An 18,295-nucleotide genomic window follows, 5' to 3' on the forward strand; every position below is an offset into this window, starting at 1 on the left:
TCATGATTAGGAAAATCCAATGCCCCCCCCCCCAAAGAAAAAAATCCTGTCAAAATGATGATGAGCCTGCTTAACTCTTAACACAACCCTGCTTAACTCCTGATTTAATACAAAACCAGCAGCTAACCTCATTTCCTACCTTAACCACAGCAGTGTTATTCTCGTACATAGCACTAATCACTTTAATATATTTGTCTGGTATACCATACAAGGGCAAGACTTTTGCTAAAGCTCTTCTATCAATAGAATCGAACGCTTGCTCATAATCTTTAAAACCGAGCACCAAAGGTGTTGATAACTCAGGCACTTCTCAATTATTAACCTAATAGTGAAAATCTGGTCGACGGATCCTCTACCTTTTCTAAAACCGCACTGTTCTTCTCTTAAAACTTTGTCTACGGCATCTCTCAGTCTAAAAAGTATCATTTTACTAAGCAATTTACTACCTACAGAGACCAGACTAATGCCTCGATAATTACGAAACTCACTTTTATTACCTTTCTTATAAAGTGGCTTGATTAAGGTTTTCCTAAAATCTTTAGGTACTTCCCCTTTTTCAAAAAAAAATATTCATTATCTTCAGTAACTTATTTCTAACCTCAGAGCCACCATATTTAAGAAAAACGAAAATATTAATTAAATTATTAATTATTTATTAATTAAATCATTAATAATTTAATTATTAATTAAATTTTGCTACAAATTATTAATTTAATTTTGCGTCTTAGCCTTGCCTCTTTCCCTCTACAAAAGTCAGATTTAGCTAAATAGAAAATTTTATTAATAAATGCAAATTTTGTCAATAAACGAGATTTTGGTAAAATTTGGCCTGAAAAGTTTTGGGAGACAGGGGAGAGGGCTAACCAAGATTTTACACCGTATGCAAAAGAGACCAGAACCACATCTTTTAGGCCAGAACCGCAATGTAACCTAGAATGGATTTTGTTATATTTTTTGTTCTGTTGAATGTGTAACATCAATAATAAACAAATACTTACTATTGTAATTATATACACAAAAAATACATCAATAACAACTACAAATTCAATAAAAAATCTGGTCGCACGTGTTTTGCACTTGGTTTTATAAGCACGTGCACAATGAAGCTGGTGGAAAGCAACCACGTGGGTATAACAGGGTTTCAACCTAAAGGAGCTTCAACCTAAAAAAAAGTTTTCAAAACATGACACTGAGGTTCTACTTGTACGGTGATAAATGCACATTTGTGCTGCAATAGCCGTAGAATCTAAAAACGACCATTTCATTTTGGACAGCTTTTGCCGTCATGCAACATAGTGAACTCCACTTTGACGGCTATAGACGCAAGTATCTGTCAGCGTGTGAACATCAAATAATATTAGTTCTTATGCACACACTTATACACTTTAAATATCTGACTACTATGCCCCCTCGGTTTCCAATTGCAATCATTTTGATTTCAAATTCCATTTTTAGTTCCTTAAAAAATGTGTCTTATCTAAGATTAGAACCTAGGTTACCACAGGCAAGTGTTTTTACCGCTTCCCTATCAAATCTTGTAATTTTGAAGAAAATACAAAAAAGTCGGTGACTTGAGGGAAACGAATTAATTAAAATTTAATGTAATTTGAGTGGAAAACTTACACTTTTTTCTTCCATTGAGGCAATTTCATCTTGGACTTCACTATAGTCTCTTCCATTATGAATATTCTCAATCTGCCTATCCTTATCTTCAAGAATCAAGCGATTCAAATATGTCTGAAAAAAAGTAAAAGGTTAAAATGCATTTTAGCAAACTATAACATGAATCAATAGTGAATTGTAATTCTGAACACCCAGGAGTGCCACACGGGTTAGAAGGCATATTTTCAAAAGGTCGTTGGTATCAAAAAAGGAGAGAACCTTGGTCTGCCGCTCCCCAAAATCTTGGAAGCTCAATCCTGAAACTTGCCCTTTGGGAAAAGTACATTACCCGTATTAAACATCGCCCCTAAAAGTATATCAAATGAATATACTACCGATGGAATTAGTAATGTTATTAACATAAAGTCAATCCCTTACTTAAAACCCTCATGTGACGCTCAACAACGGGTACCTGAAGTAAATGTTTCTCAATAGTACAATGACTTTGCTGTTGATACCTTTTCTTTTATTGCTTTATAAATTATGTCTGTAATTGTGAATACTCGGGAGTGCCGGGTTAGAAGGCAGAATACAAAACAGGCCTTCCTCTCCTTGGGGTTTCGGCCCTAAGATTAGGATCTTGGGATACGCATATATATGTTGAGATTAGCTCTAAAAAGGTATATTATGTAAATATATTATTGTCTACATATGTAATTGGTAAAAGCGGTGTGCAGAAAGTCAATTTTTAATTTAACACAATAACGGAACGTTAGAAAACGGATATCCGATCCAAGTTCTTCTTCCTTGCACAATGGTATTGCTGTTGACAACACTGTTCACAATTCGTTTGTTTTGTAAATTATGTCTGTAAAAGTAGACACTCAGGATGGACAGAGTTAGAAGGGTAAAGACTAAATAGGACTTCCAAGCTTCGTAGCTCGTAGTTAATAGTAACATGAGACCAAGCTTCACTCGATGATTAGAATGACAGTTTTTTTTTCAAAACAAACGAATTGTGAACAGTGCTGTCATGACATGTAATTTTAATTTATTTTATTCAGCAAGCCTTTTTCATATTTATACCGACAAATCATTCTATACTATCGGCAAATCATTTTAATGTGCTTTTTCAAATGTTTAGCACAAACACCAAAATTTACTATAACTGTAAAAAGTATTTGTTACGCCATTCATATGAACAACGTAGGAAAAATTCGACTAGGGAAAGATATTCAAATGACAAATTCAATGACTGCAAGAGTCTAGCCAGTGACCTTCAAGGGCTAGGCACACGTAGCTGATTTCGGGAACTGATTTCAGCATCAGCAGGGTTGCCACCAAGGTTAAGTTCGTACCATTTTTGGTACGTTTTAAATATTATGGTACGTTTTACGTTACGGTCCTAAAAACGTTACATTTTTGTTATGCTTATGAATTTATGGTACAATTATGTTACACTTTTAATTAATGATGAAAAAATTTCACATTTTCTGAGTAATCTATTTTTCCCCCTGTGAAAAAATTCGCTGTTCCTATTTTAATTACACTGATATGAGTATTGACATTCTTTCAAATCGCGGTCATTTAGTCTTATCACACAATCACTCGGCTATTCGAATGAGAAAATACCCACTTTGGATACTAAGTTAAGAACATTCTCTCTCGAGCAAAGATTATCATTCGCTTAGAGACAAGTGCCAAAATTCAGTTAGTCACCAACTTTCATCAGTTGGTTTTGAACTTGACTCTTGTTCTGCAAGCAGTGATATTGAAATTATATTGAAAATTAACAAACTGAAGCCAGGAAGGAAAATTTTTCATAAAAACAGGTAAATAATGGATGAAGCTATTTTCTTCATAATTTCTTTTTAAATATGTGATTATAGGCTATATGTATTATTCTTCGGGTAACAACACTAAAAACCTCACCCCCCCCCCTCCCAGGCCGTACCCCGGATTTTTTTGGATGGGTTTTTACACAATATTTTTTTTCGGGGGGGGGGTTTGAAAAAAAAAAATTAAAAACCGCATAAAAAATTTTTTTAAATCCATTTTTTTTACGTTTTTAAAAGAGAAAAAAAAATTTCGGGGGGGGGGGGTGAACCCCCCCCTCCCCCCTCTGGGTACGGCGTTTTCTCTCCCCTTCTGAGTGGTTGGACATAAGCTCGGATCAGAGACACATTGTTGTCTCATTACAGGTGATTATGAACGGATTATATTAAAAAAATATATGAAGCTGTAAAAATGAGCCATTTTTTGGTTTTAACAAAGGCTATATCCAAGCATTGAGGAGGGGGTGGATTAGTTGAGCGGGAATTTTTGATTTCATGCTAGAATTTTTCCAAGTATCATGGTCACTTTTTTGACACTTTACCCCCCACACATTCTGAGGTCCCATATATAACTGTATAAATATATTTCATCGTTGTGTCGAATCTTGTGATGGCATCCTCACTTGTAATATTCTTTCATTTTCTTTTATATTGTAAAGTAAGAATTTGATTGGTTGATTTCTTTTAATATATTCGAATTTTAATGTGAGTTTCTTTTATATTGGTTTTTCTTCATTTGTTTTGCTGAGGACGGCCATTGGATATAGGGTCGAAATATTCATTTAAAGTTGCGTTCCAGTGTCTTATATAAAAATGTTCCTATTGTTCTACTTATTGTTTATGAGGGGGGATTTTTAATGAGATTACGGGAAAGTATATTTTTAAAATTATACAGGCAGAAAATGTCCCCCCCCCTTAAGTACCACCTTTCATAACAAAGTTAGTGCACCCAGCCTTGAAAAGAGACTTTCCTATCAAAAGTTACGAAAAAGTTACGTTTTAAGAGTTTGGACGGTACGAAATTTTTTGGTCTGGTGGCAACCCTGAGCATCAGTGGACAAACGATAGCGGTAAGAAAAATGTCGTTGAAAGAAACATTTATTGCGCAAAATTTTCAAAACAAAAAATCATGGACACAAATAGTCAACTCAAGTTTATTAATAGTTACTTGATTGATCTCAGCTTAGTTCTCAGTTTGATTCTAAGCTCAGTAGTGGGGTCTTTCACCACATATACCTCTGGCTGACTATTTATTTGTATCTCTATTTTTTTTTGTGATGATCATGATGAAAATCAGCGCCGATTTGTAAATCGGCGCCGATAACTAGAAAATTTTTCAAGCTCAAATCGACGCCGCTTTCCTTTAAAATCGGCGCTGATTTGGAAATCAGTTCCCGAAATCAGCCACGTGTGCCCAGCCCTTCAGTTAAGAGGTCTGATTGCGCTAAGCAGGCTTGTAAACACAAACAGAGGAAACAGAATGACCAGAAACACGCATTCTAACTTTAAGGGTCAAACTGCTAAAATAGCGAAATAAAAAGTAGATCCATTCCCTTTGAAAATTCCCTATGTACATTGTTATTTTTAATGAATTTAATTTATTTATTTCAAAACCCCTCAAAAATACAAGGCATGACGAAATTATAAGGAAAACTATATTTTATTAGGCTCTTTGATGCCATGTTTTTAGCTTACTGTTAACTGATTTTCCGCCCACTTTTATTTTTTAAGGTACAGGCTACTATCGAAAGTTACTTCCCCGATTCCGAACTACGATTCCCACATACGAGGGGAGCTCTTATCTTCCCCTATTCCCAACTGCTCTCTCTCTGTTCATGTCCTAAAGCAAGAAAAATGCTTATTAGTAATCTTTTAAACATTAATTAGAAAGAGAAAGAAAGGGCTTTAGAAAACTCTTTCAACTTGATAATTTTGTATATTCTTCACATAATACTAAATTTATTAGATTGAAAATCTTTGCTAAAATGGAGACAAAAAAGAATTGTTGTTGCACAATTACGTTGCACAATTGCACAATACGCAAGCAGTAACCAAAACTGAAAAAAAAAATTGAAAACAATAGATACCAAGTAAAGAAAAATGTTAAAAAAATAAAAACAGAAATTATTTCACATATGAGGGGAGCTTTCCCTCTTTCGGCCCTCGCTTTTTACGCTAAAGTTTGACTTTTCATCATTGCCAAACTTTATTTATAAACTTTGTTGGCAATTATTATTATTATTTTTAATTAAATTAAATAATTTATTTTATAACCCTCAAAAATAAAAGGCATGACCAAACTATAAGGAAAACTATATTTTCTTAAGCCATTATGCCATATGAATGTGACGTCATAAAAAAAAAAAAAAAAAAAAAATCGAAATAAGGCACTAGAAAAATTTTCCCAAAGTCATGACCTAAGTATACTAGATATTTAAATCTCAATTTGAACAATGGAAACTGTGGATATATATATATATATATATATATATATATATATATATATATATATATATATATATATATATATATATATATATATATATATATATATATATATATATATATATATATATATATATATATATATATATATCTATATTCCTGGTGTCATAGCCAGGTATTTGATTTAAGACGGGAGTCAGTGGCGTGACTCTGTAAGCTCAGCCAGAGTCAACCCAGCTATATATGGTAGAGAATAGTGATTTAGATATCTAGTTATCTAGATTGGACAAAAGGCTACACGAACTTTGAACGTGTTATTTCATTAGTAATTTTTTATTAACTTCAAGTGAGTATATTAATATAGTCGTATCATTCCTTGATACTTTTGGGAAGAAAAAGACACGTATTTCTTATTCTTGGTACGGAAGAATATTCAGATAGTAGGACTTCATTACTCTTTTCGAAACATTTTTACAGTTTTGTTTTATTACATTGTCCGTAAAGTTGATTCATGAAATGATACTATAAAGTTGATTTACTGCAGTGTTGACTTTTTTCGTAATTTTTACACACTATTCTTTGCTTACGATAGTGTTTTTAAATAAGAATTTCTTATTTAATATATCTTTTAGCCACAGCTTAAGAGAAGACAACAACATTAGACAGAACCAATTTCGATTTCCAAACTTTCCGAAAATTCGGAAAAAGAAAATAATAAATATGAATCGAATTCTTTTCTCACTTGATCAGTAAACCTTCTATTTAGCATTATTAATACCTCAAAACTGCAAGGTTTTCCTTTTGCTTGATCCGGATTATGAAGTTTTAAGTGCAGTTTCACATTTTGTCAGTGTTGCCACGTTGAATGGTGAAAATGTATAAATAAAGCTTATTCGTTAAATCTGGCAACGCTTTTAGTGCGTAAAAATTCAAACATCAACGCTCTGTTGATTCTAAAGGTAGCTACACCTTAAAAGAAGATACCTTCTTAAGTTGTTTTGTGACGTATGCTTTTAACTTTTTTTAAATTCTTGGAACACGCTTCTTTTTTTGGCTTTGTGTCCACTGCTACCCAAAAGTTTTTAATGCTCAAGGTTGCATATGTTTCCCTTAACCTGTTCTAATGACCAGATTTTGTTGTCAATGTCCTTGGCATAGGAATTTAAAAGTAAAGTTGATCTTCAGGTAGATACTTCATGGTAACGGACTGTAAGTAAGGAGCAACTTGGTCAAATATGAACCAAAAACTCTAAAAAAACAGAATTTTGAAAACTATCATTATATAAAGGGAATTGACGTTTTATGGTGATTCCAAATATACAAAATCTATAACGTTATTTATAAATTTAATAAAATTTGAACAAAATTTATTAAGTATAACGAAACCCATGTAAAGCTATGATCCTGAGGAAATTTGTCTGACTTTGGAAAAATAGGAAACATCTAAAAAAAAAGTCAAGCTATCTTCAAGTTCTCCTTTTAAACTTCTGCCCTTCCTCTTAAAAAAAAAAAAAAAAAAAAAAAAAAAAAAAAAAAAAAAAAAAAAAAAAAAGCTGCATAATATTTTGCTCATTAGAACAGGTTTTTTTTTTTGTTGCAGGTTATTTGAAATGGGGTCTATTTTTAAATCCTTATTAATAAAGCTTACAATATATGCTAAGTTAATTACAATTTTACAAGACTTATATAACAAAATTAATAAAAAATGTATTATACAAAAAATAGAATTACTTTTTTACAATTCAATTTTTTGTTTGCAAACTTCTTATTTAATTATTTTACCCTTATAATAAAAACCTTTGTCATAAAAATAAACTAATAAATAAAGGTTACCTTTTAAAATAAGTAACTTTTAAATTTAAAAGGTTACCTTTGTAAAGAAAAATAAATAAAGGTTACCTTATAAATAAAACCGTCTATTTTCTTTATCAAATTCTTTAAAATGCACAATTTACTTTTCCTTTCACTTCTTTGTTTTCATAATATAATAATAATATTTTATCATAATAAAACACTCCAAATGAGTTTTGTTAATTGTATATTTAACAATTAGTAAAAATGAATCCAAAAAAGGGGGTAGATGACAAGTTGAAATTCCACCATGTGTATCAGAAGACCTTACTAGGTCGCTGATTTCTATCATCTTCTTATAGAAAGTAACAATTGATGTTATGTACAAATCAGCATTTTGGAAAACAAGGAGTTGGACAATTTACCTGAAGTTCAATTTCTTGTGAAACCCGTTTGCATTCTAACACATTCCATCTTCGTTTTCTCGCTTCTCTAATAAGCGACGTAATATCATCACCAAACAGAAGCTTTTGATCACGTGCTAAATCTTGAGCTAAAAGCACAAAAAAGGTTAGAATAAACACGGCTTTTGACTGCTTTTTATAATATTATATATTTTACTTTTTATTATACATGCCACTGTGAATGTCCGGAATATGGTTAATTTCGACATTAGCTGGTGAATGGCCGATTTTTTTTTTTTCTGCTTGGATTCAATTGGCTTGGCGAATCAGCTTTTTTAAGTATTACGCAAGCTTTGATGGTAAAAGTTAAAGTTAGGTTAGGTTAAATTAGGGTATAAATATATATATAACTCTTTATTTCCATAATAGCTTATAGCTAGCAGCGGACGTCAAACAACAAGAAAATATAACACATGAGATCAAATAAATAAATATAAAAATAAATAAACTTTTTCACAACTTTTTATAGATTTCCTTTTCAACTAGTTCCTCATTATAGTGGTTCACAAAGTATGGAACAAACGATGATAGGAACCTTTTTGATGCCTTTCAGGGTGGGGGACAAAGGAGTTTGCACGACGAAGTGAGGGCTCCTCTGCGTGTTTTTGGCCGACTGATCTGTGATTCCTGGAAATCTGGTAATATTTTGCGATGGACATCACAGCTTAGGCATTTTTTTCCGAAACGCATCGTGAGATCGTGGCGCCCTTCAGATAGTTTCTGAAGCCTCAGTTTCTGCAGGCCGTCCTCAAAGGATGTATAATTTTCCCCAAGCATTATTTGGCGAGCCCGATTTTGAATCTTTTCAAGCTTTTCGGTTAGGATGGCCGTTAGACCTGGGTGCTAAACGGGATAAGCATACTGGGTTTGCCATCGGACATGCATACAGCATAGACTGCGCATAATGGAAACTCGGATATTGAACCGCGTTAGGCAAGCAAAGGATTTTAGGCATAGGGAAGCCTTTTGGAGGATAAACTATATATGTGGACCCCATTTCAGGTTGCTTCTGTAAATTACTCCTTGGATTTTTATTTTATCTTTAGTTGTAAGTCCAGTGTCTTCTTGGGACGGAATTATAGATTTTAAAAAGCTAATACGTAGAATATCGATCTTGGCTTCACTAAATGTAAGAATTAGATTTTCAGGATTATGCTTTATTTGGGAATATATTGATGAGGTGATGATTTTCTCTGCTGGGGATGCTAATGCGGGGAATGATAAGCTTGACAGGTCGTCAGAAAACTTGCAGCGACTTTGTATTTGTTCTAGGACGTGGTTAAAAACAATAGAAAACATAAATGGTCCTAATTCTATCTTTTGGAGTGCTCCGCACCATATGTCTATGGATTTGGATGCTTCATCCTGCATGAGCGAAACATATTCGTTTTGTTTGTGATGGAAGCTTGCAACCATTCTCAGAAGAAAATGTCGAGCACCCATTTGTTTTGCTCGGTTAATAGCTATCAGGTGTTGGATGCTGTCAAGCGCCTTTACTATATCGCTGAGAAGGATTTCTGCATGTGTCCCTTCCTTCTCGAGAGGTTTCATCAGGTCGTCAAGATAACAAACGAGATAGTGGGTAGTATTATGTCCAGGCCTGAAAGCAAATTGCCGAGGGTCTAAATTAGCTTCAATATCTCCATATAAATATTCACAGATAAAGCCTTCAAACACTTTGGAAAAGCACGGGGATATCAGAAAGGGGTTAGAAACCTAACCTAACCCAACCTGTCACCATCAAACCTTGCATCAAACCAGAAAAAATTGACTGGCAACATTGACTAAATCCAAGGGAGAAAAAAAATATTTCGGACATTCACCAGTGAATGTCAACATTCGCTGGTGAGTGTCGACATTCACCGATTTCGGACTATCACGGTAATATATACGATTTTTAATTATATAAATTTTATATGTATACGTATATATATATATCTACATATATATATATATATATATATATATATATATATATATATATATATATATATATATTTATATGTATGTATATATATATGTATATATATATATATATATATATATATATATATATATATATATATATATATATATATATATATATATATATATATATATATATATATATATATATATATATATATATATATATATATATACTGCTAACAACTCATCGCAGCACCAAGCCGCCTGAGGCCAACACAGCTACGCACGATCCTCCTCCACCCCAATCTATTCAAAGCCTCCTTTTTACACCCGCCCACGAAGTTCCCATTTCCCTTAAATCTTTCTTTATGACGTCCTCCCACCCCAGACGGGGACGACGTGCTTTCCGTTTAGCCCTAAATGGTTGGCCGAAAAGAACAATCTTAGGCAGTCTGTCATCCTTCATCCGCACAACATGCCCTAACCACCTCAACATTTCTTTCATTATAGACCTAGAAAGCGGTATTGAACCACATTTTTCGTATAGCCTATTGTTTGAAATTCGGTCAGTCAGCCGGGTACCCAGAACAATCCTTAAGCAATTTCTCTTGAAAACATCTAGCAAATCTTCATCCTCTTTTCGGAGCGTCCATTCTTCAGAGCCATATTTGACCTCTGTTATCACAGTAGCTTCTAATATTCTCATCTTGGTTTGCAGACTTATCTTCCTATTCTTTCATACTTTTTTTAAGTGTGAAAAAACACTCTGAGCCTTGGCTATTCTATTTTTAACATCTTCACTGCTCCCACCATCTTTGCTAATAATACTACCAAGGTAAGTGAAGCTTCCCACCTGATCAATCTTTTCATTACCCAACGTCACCTTTTCATCTTCACTTATTCCTAGCCTTAGTGACTTAGTCTTTCTAACATTAATTTTCAAACCAATACTAGCACCCTGAACTCGCAAAACCTCTAAAACTTCATTCAATTTGCTCGAACTTTCATTTAGGATGATTACATCATCAGCATAATCCAAGTCCATGAGACTTTTTCCTCTCAATTTGATTCCGTTGTCTCCCATTGCATTTCCTGTTCTCCTTAACACAAAGTCCATCAAAATAATTCATATAAAGTGGGATAGAACACAATCCTGCTTAACTCCTGATTTAATACAAAACCAGCTGCTAACCTCATTTCCTACCTTAACCGCAGCAGTGTTATTTTCGTACATAGCACTAATCACTTAAATGTATTTATCTGGTATACCATACAAGGATAAATCCTTTACTAAAGCTCCTCTATCAACAGAATCGAACGCTTGCTCATAATCTATAGAACTGAGGACCAAAGGTGTTTGAAAACTTAGGCACTTCTCAATTATTAACCTAAGAGTGAAAATTTGGTCGAAACATCCTCTACCTTTTCTAAAACCACACTGCTCTTCTCTTAAAACTTTTTCTATTGCATCTCTCAGTCTAAAAAGTGTCATATTACTAAGTGATTTGCTACATACAGGGACCATACTAATGCCTCAATAATTACCACACTCACTTTTATCACCTTTCTTGTAAAGTGGCTTAATTAAGGTTTTCCTAAAATCGTTTGGTACTTCCCCTTTCTCAATAATCATATTCATAATCTTCAGTAACTTATTTCTAACCTCAGAGCCGCCATATTTAAGAAACTCATTTACTACCCTATCAGCATCTGGAGCCTTATTATTTTTTAATCCTTTTAGTACTGTTGCTAATTCCTCCTCACAAAATAAATCTTCCTTCACATCCAAGGCATCACAAACTTTTTAATTTTCCTCTATATTTTTCCTGCAACTCTATCTCGGTTAAGCAAATTCTCAAAATGTTCGGCCCATCTCGCTTTAGCTTTTTCCTTATCGCTAATTGCCACCCCATTCCTATCTTTAACTGGGACAAGTCCGGATTGACTGCTACCTCTCAATTTGTTAACGTGCCAGTACAATATTTTACTATTATGCCGTCTAGCTGCATCTTCTAAATCCTCGGCAATTTTATCCATGGCCTCCACTTCACAGCTCCTTAGTTCATATTTCAATACTTTCTCCACTTTCTTTACATTTCTTTTGTTTTCATGCGATCTATCACTCAGATAATTCTTGTACAAGTCCTTTCACCTTTCTATTAAACATAAAGCTTTTTTACTAATATTCTTAGCTGCAGTTCTAGCTTTCTTCCCTAATACACCTTCAGCAACTTCAGAAATATATACATCAGATATATATACATACATATATATATATATATATATATATATATATATATATATATATATATATCATATATCCAATCCAACAGTATATAGATATATATATATATATATATATATATATATATATATATATATATATATATATATATACATAATCAACAACAAAAGATATATAAATATATATATATATATATATATATATATATATATATATATATATATATATATATATATATATATATATATATATATATATATATATATATATATATATATATATATATATATATATATATATATATATATATATATATATATATATCATATATATAAATATATATAACTATATAAATATAATGTATACTCAGGCAGATGCACAGGATTTTCTTGGGTTAAATTCACAACAACAACAAAATGGGCAGATCACGTAAATTTATTATAAAGTAGCCAAAGAGTGTGCCGCATGGCCGACCTAATCAAAATTCATCATTTTCTAAATTAATCTATGACTGTAATTTCTATAATAAGAAATAGCCTGGGTTCCCACTGATACGATTCTATGTAAAACCGGCCGTTTTAGCCTGATTCGTCAAACTTCCTCCCTTTTTCTGCTGCAAGTTCATGCGTCACAATGGCTGCGCTGAAATATTTCCACTGAGCTGTTGAAAACCACACCTGTTATTTTGAATTGAAAGCTTTTTAAAATCGTAAGCTCCAAGTAACTGAGAAACTAATCATTTCTATCAGAAGTTTCCTTCAATATTTGACAAAGAATATGAGGTTCAGATTCTATTAATACCAGATTTTAATCCTCAAGGCCTGGGGGGGGGGATATTTCCAGGGAAACGAATATAGAAGATAAGAATTGTTAATAAGTTTCTTTATTTAACTTAATTTAGCCTATTCCAATGCATATACTGTATAAATATTGCATAATATATTATGCGTTTCAACGGCTGCTGTGAACATTTTTGCTATGGCAACGGCGTTGCCACGTTGCTGTGGCAACGGCGGTTTCTGTGGAACATTTTCCCGATTTCCCTGCATCCGCTATAAGTGAACCGTTTTGCGTTTTGAAAAAAATCACATCAATTTGAACGAAGGGAGAGTCACTTGTCTTGAGGATCCACTCATAAAAACAAGTACCCTCTTATTAGGATCGGAAACCTACTTTCTCTGATTCAGAAATGGAGAAATTTTGGCTGCAGGTACTCGTGGTATGAAATAACGCGACTGCTGCCAGATTAGTGACTGGCTTAGAGTTACGGACACTTACCAGTTATTTGTAGTAACTTTACGGACACAATACCTGGATCAAGGGATTACAGAGGGATTGGGCAGAGCTACACCTCGTTTATAACAAAATCGTTGGACAGAACATACCGATTCCCTTGAATGATTGATCAAAGATGTGTCTAGCTGTTGGCGCAAGCAATTATTGGTGTTGACTCTTTGTCCACGCGTTCCTTGAACAGGAACACATGCACGTAAAAAGGGGACACTTCAGGCTCCCCCCTCTCCACACTAAGGGCGGATTTTTCAGGGTTTTTTTTAACGCAATTACCTACAGAACCCCTTTTTTCTTTAGGATAAAAACGCATTTGTTGAGAGAAAGAGGAGGGAGATGAGGATTGTAGGTCGAAAATATTGACTTCATCATAAAAACAAACACAAGTTACAGCAACACTTAGAAAAAAAAGTGAAGGAAAGCAAAAATCGTTCTAGATGCATGTTCCAAAGTAAAATTATTAGCAAGGAAGGCGGGTATACTGAAGATATAAGGAGTAGAGTAACCAATGCGTGGGTTTTGTTCGCAGTCAAAAAGGACTTGGAAGAAGAGGAATATACGCATTAAAGATAGACATAGAAATAAACATCCTTGTTTATTAACTCAGTTGCTATTCAGTCTCTGACCTGTTAAGACATATTTATTCTTTAAAAGGATTAAATCCCAGTTTTTGAACAGGTGTGAATTAAAAGGATTATGTTCGAACTTAATTAGAAACTAAACTTCATTTTATCCTAAACCCCAAGAATGACTAGGAGGGTATGCCCCGAATGCCGCTGCAGGGCAACTTTAAACTGTTTGATATGCAACGACTTTGGATCATACTTCCACGAACAATGTGCTGGAATTGAACGTTTCCAATGGACTAAAAGTTGACTAAGCCTAGATTGTTCTGCGAAAAAGGATAGTTTAAACGAGGATAGTCCAAAAAAGATAATTTTGCTGATACTTGTTCCAGTCAACCCCAGCATCTCCCAATTACTCCCCCTCATCGTCTATCGAGCAATGACCTGGCAAACATTGTGATAGAAATTCGATCGCCCCCTCTAGCTCCAAACCTTTCAAGTAATAATGACCACCTCGAAGCCAACAAATCTAATGCCTCCTGCCAGACGGAAACTACTATTTGTGACAATTGTTGTTCTAATCCCCTATCGGACTTATCACTTCTTTCCCTTATAGCAATGAGAGATAAATTAGAATTAATAAGCAAGGAAATATCTGCAATCATGGACCTTAAGTCACGTCCAAATGAAATCCCTCCAAAGTCGTCTGATGTTAATGAGGAGCAAAATCAGGAAACTATCATTAACAAATCCCACCCGGATAAATACGCAATTGTTTCCAGTAACAAAGAAGTGATGAGGCAAACTAGTATTTTTCAAAAAATCAGTTATCTTGGAGATAACATAATTAAGATTTCATCTGACCTTGAAAACATGAAGTTGAATACTAATGAATGCGAACTAAAGGTCAAGTCAATCAAGATAAGCGGTCATGAACTGACTGCACATAAGGGTGCATGCAAATTCGCCTGGAATGATATTTGCAAAAAAGGCAAAAAATGGAAATATCTACTTGTTTGCAAGAGTTTTAATTTTTGGGGTGAGAGTAAAATCTCTAACTGCCAACTATTACACCAGAAAGATAGTTTTAAGTTTTGAAGTGGTTGTTGTTTTGGTTGTGACCGAATTCATTTGAATCATGGCTATGGTGTATTCAAAAAACTTTTTAATAATAACGGAAAGAGTTATAATCAACTGTCAAACTCTCTCCCGTGTATTATCACTATGAATATTGAGCAGCCAAAAAACGAAGTTCGCCACACCAGCCCACTGTTCCCACCAGCCCTCAAAAGCAACAGAAATCCGAATTATCAAAAGCACTGAACAAACCCAATCAGAAGACCTCCATGTTACGTTCCAGCTCCCTCCCATTTAAATTGCCAAATCAGTCCATCTCCTCAGTCCCGTTATTTACATCAAATGAACCCAAGAACTTACAACAAGTCTACAATAACAAATCAAGAAACCCTGGTTTGATACATAGCTGCTCCTCCTACACCTTTCCCAGAATCCTTCTAGCAAATGTAAGGTCACTGGTAAATAAAATGAAGGAATTTCAAATTAATCTTGATAAAAACCAGATAGATATTGCTTGCCTTACTGAAACATGGTCTGCAACTGAAGAACTTTGATCGATTACAAGTTATGGTTCCCATTTTAAACCTAGGTTAGACAAAAATGGTATCCCTCTATCTCATGATGGGGAAGTAGCTTTTTTTTGCCAGTCCGCCCTTCCGAATAGGGTTATTTGATTTTACGAAATATTTAAAAAAACCAAAAACAAATTTATATTGCTTTTGACCAGGCCCGAAAACCTCCCAAAAGAAGTATCTTGCATGATTTTTTGTATTATTTATTACCCTCCGCGTAGTGGATTTAAGAAGGAGCTGACGGCATATCTGCAACTTTATACTGACAGAATTTGCTGCAAGTATCCTTATGCTGCAATTACATTATGTGGTGATTTTAATGAGCTAAACCAAAAGTGGCTTAGCTCTGCTCTTAGCCTTGATCAAGTGGTCAAGTCGCCTACTCGCGGTGATAAAACCCTAGACTTAATTTTTACCAACATTGAAGATTACTACTGTGTCCCCAAAGTGGCCCCTCCATTAGGAGCAAGTGACCATCTATGCATCTTTTGGACCCCCTTATCTTCCTTTCCCCCTAAGCAATTTATCAGTTACTCTTATAGACCCATTACTGACGAGAAGGTTGCCCATTTCAAATTAAAACTTAGTTCCAAATCTTGGGCCAATATCCTATGTCTTACCAGTGGTAATGAAATGGCTTCTAAGTTTTCAGCGGAACTTTTCCAGTTATATTGTGACACCTTTCCAGTGAAAAATGTTACTCGCAAATCTAACTGGAACCCGTGGATAAATAAAAAATTTTGTACCTAATAAATGAACGAGATAAACTCTTTAAGGAAGGATTTTTCCAAGAATCTCGAAAGCTTAGAAACATCGTTGTTAGCGAAATCCGTAAAGCAAGAACGGAGCATGGTGCGCACGTGCTCAATAATTATTGTATTCGGACCCTAAGAAATTCCACAAAAGTGTCCAAGATCTCATGGGAAAGGTCTCTTCAAAATTTTTCTTACTGGACAGCAATGGTGACCCAGTGGGTGCGGATGTCATAAATGATCATTTTGCTTCAATTTGTCAAATTTACCCACCACTCCAGCATATGCCGGCCAAGAGTGCAGTGAATGACATTCCTGTGATTGGAATTCATCAGACTCAACTTAAACTCGAAACTCTTGATACAAATAAGTCAGTATACCCAGGTGATATCCCTACTAAATTGATTGTGGAATGTGCCCAGTATTTAAGTGTACCTCTACCTGCTATTTTTAACCAATGTTTTGTAGATGGTATTTTCCCAGTTTGTTTTAAACGAGCTATTATATCTCCTATATCAAAAACTAAGCCCCTAAAAGTTCCCTCTAACTTAAGACCAATATCAAAAACCCCCATTTTCTCTAAAATCTTTGAAAGTTTTATTTACCGTTTCCTTTTTTACGATATTCATGCTAAAATCAACCCAAATCAGTTTGGCTTTAGGCCGAATCATAGCACCACGCATTGCTTAATTTATATACTTGATACTATTTTCAAGCATCTTGGGTTGAATAGTTCATACGTTGAGGCTGTTTTTGCTGATATTAGCAAAGCCTTCGACAATTTGGATCATCAGACATTTATAGATAATGCAAGGGCTTTAGGGGCAAGAGATTTTGTTTTACGTATGTTAGCTAGATTTTTGTCAGGCCGTGAGCAATGTTTAGTCCTCCCTAACGGGGATTCATCAGATTTTTCCTCGATTTCCTGTGGAGCACCTCAAGGGACTATGTTAGGTCCCTTAGCTTTTTTAATAGTTTTTAATAATTTTTTACCAAGTTTTGACAACACTTTTAAATTTGCGGATGATTTGACATTGCTGAACCTTTGTCAAACATCTAATACTTTGAATTATACACTCGATTCACTAATTAACAATTTAAAAAATGATCTGGACACTGTTAAACTCAACTTAAGCATACCCAAAAGCAGTTTCATGTTATTCTCTTTTTTAATAAATATACCCCCTACCAATAATTACCTTTGCATACCAAATTTAAATACTGTTAAACTGCTTGGTGTGCAGTTGGACAATGACCTTAAATGGAATTCCCACATTTCCCACTTATTTAAGTCAGGTTGTTTTCTCCTTAAATCTTTCTCTCTTCTCAAACGTTTCTCCATATCAATCCAAAACCTTAAAATAATTTACTGTTCTTATATAAGACCCTGTCTGGAATACACTTGCCCTGTCTGGCACCCTGGGTTGACCAAAGACCAATGTTCTAAAATTAAAAGTACTCAAAAAAGAGCAATAAAAATTATACTGGGGACGGCCTATGCTACATACGATGAAGGTTTGGCTAGACTTGAACTTATTACATTGGAATCACAACGTCACATCCTTACCATGAACTTTGGTCACAATTGCCTTAGTTCTGACTATCATTGACGTTTTCTCCCTCCTTTTAAAGAAAATCCCCCAACCCTTACTAATACAAGGCGCAATGCTCTTAGAGCTCCAAATACCCAACTGGACCTGTATCCCCAAATGTTGACCATGAGATACAAAAACTCTTTTGTCCCCTAT

The 18,295-nt window shown here is 34.2% G+C and overlaps 1 protein-coding gene across 1 annotated transcript in view; it reads right to left on the bottom strand.

Moving 5' to 3' along the window:
- STUB1 (STIP1 homology and U-box containing protein 1) overlaps positions 1 to 18,295 on the bottom strand; it is a 45,903-nt gene that overhangs the window by 11,294 nt on the left and 16,314 nt on the right. The window contains exons 3-4 of the mRNA XM_089086671.1: positions 8,099 to 8,226; positions 1,624 to 1,737 (exon numbers count right to left, since the gene is read on the bottom strand). Of these exons, the coding sequence (XP_088942797.1) occupies positions 1,624 to 1,737; positions 8,099 to 8,226 (242 nt within the window). The remainder of the gene's footprint in view (positions 1 to 1,623; positions 1,738 to 8,098; positions 8,227 to 18,295) is intronic.

This window comes from Artemia sp. Qi Xiang Cuo, chromosome 3 (genome assembly GCF_049724085.1).
Source record: "Artemia sp. Qi Xiang Cuo chromosome 3, ASM4972408v1, whole genome shotgun sequence".
Lineage (NCBI taxonomy): Eukaryota > Metazoa > Arthropoda > Branchiopoda > Anostraca > Artemiidae > Artemia > Artemia sp. Qi Xiang Cuo.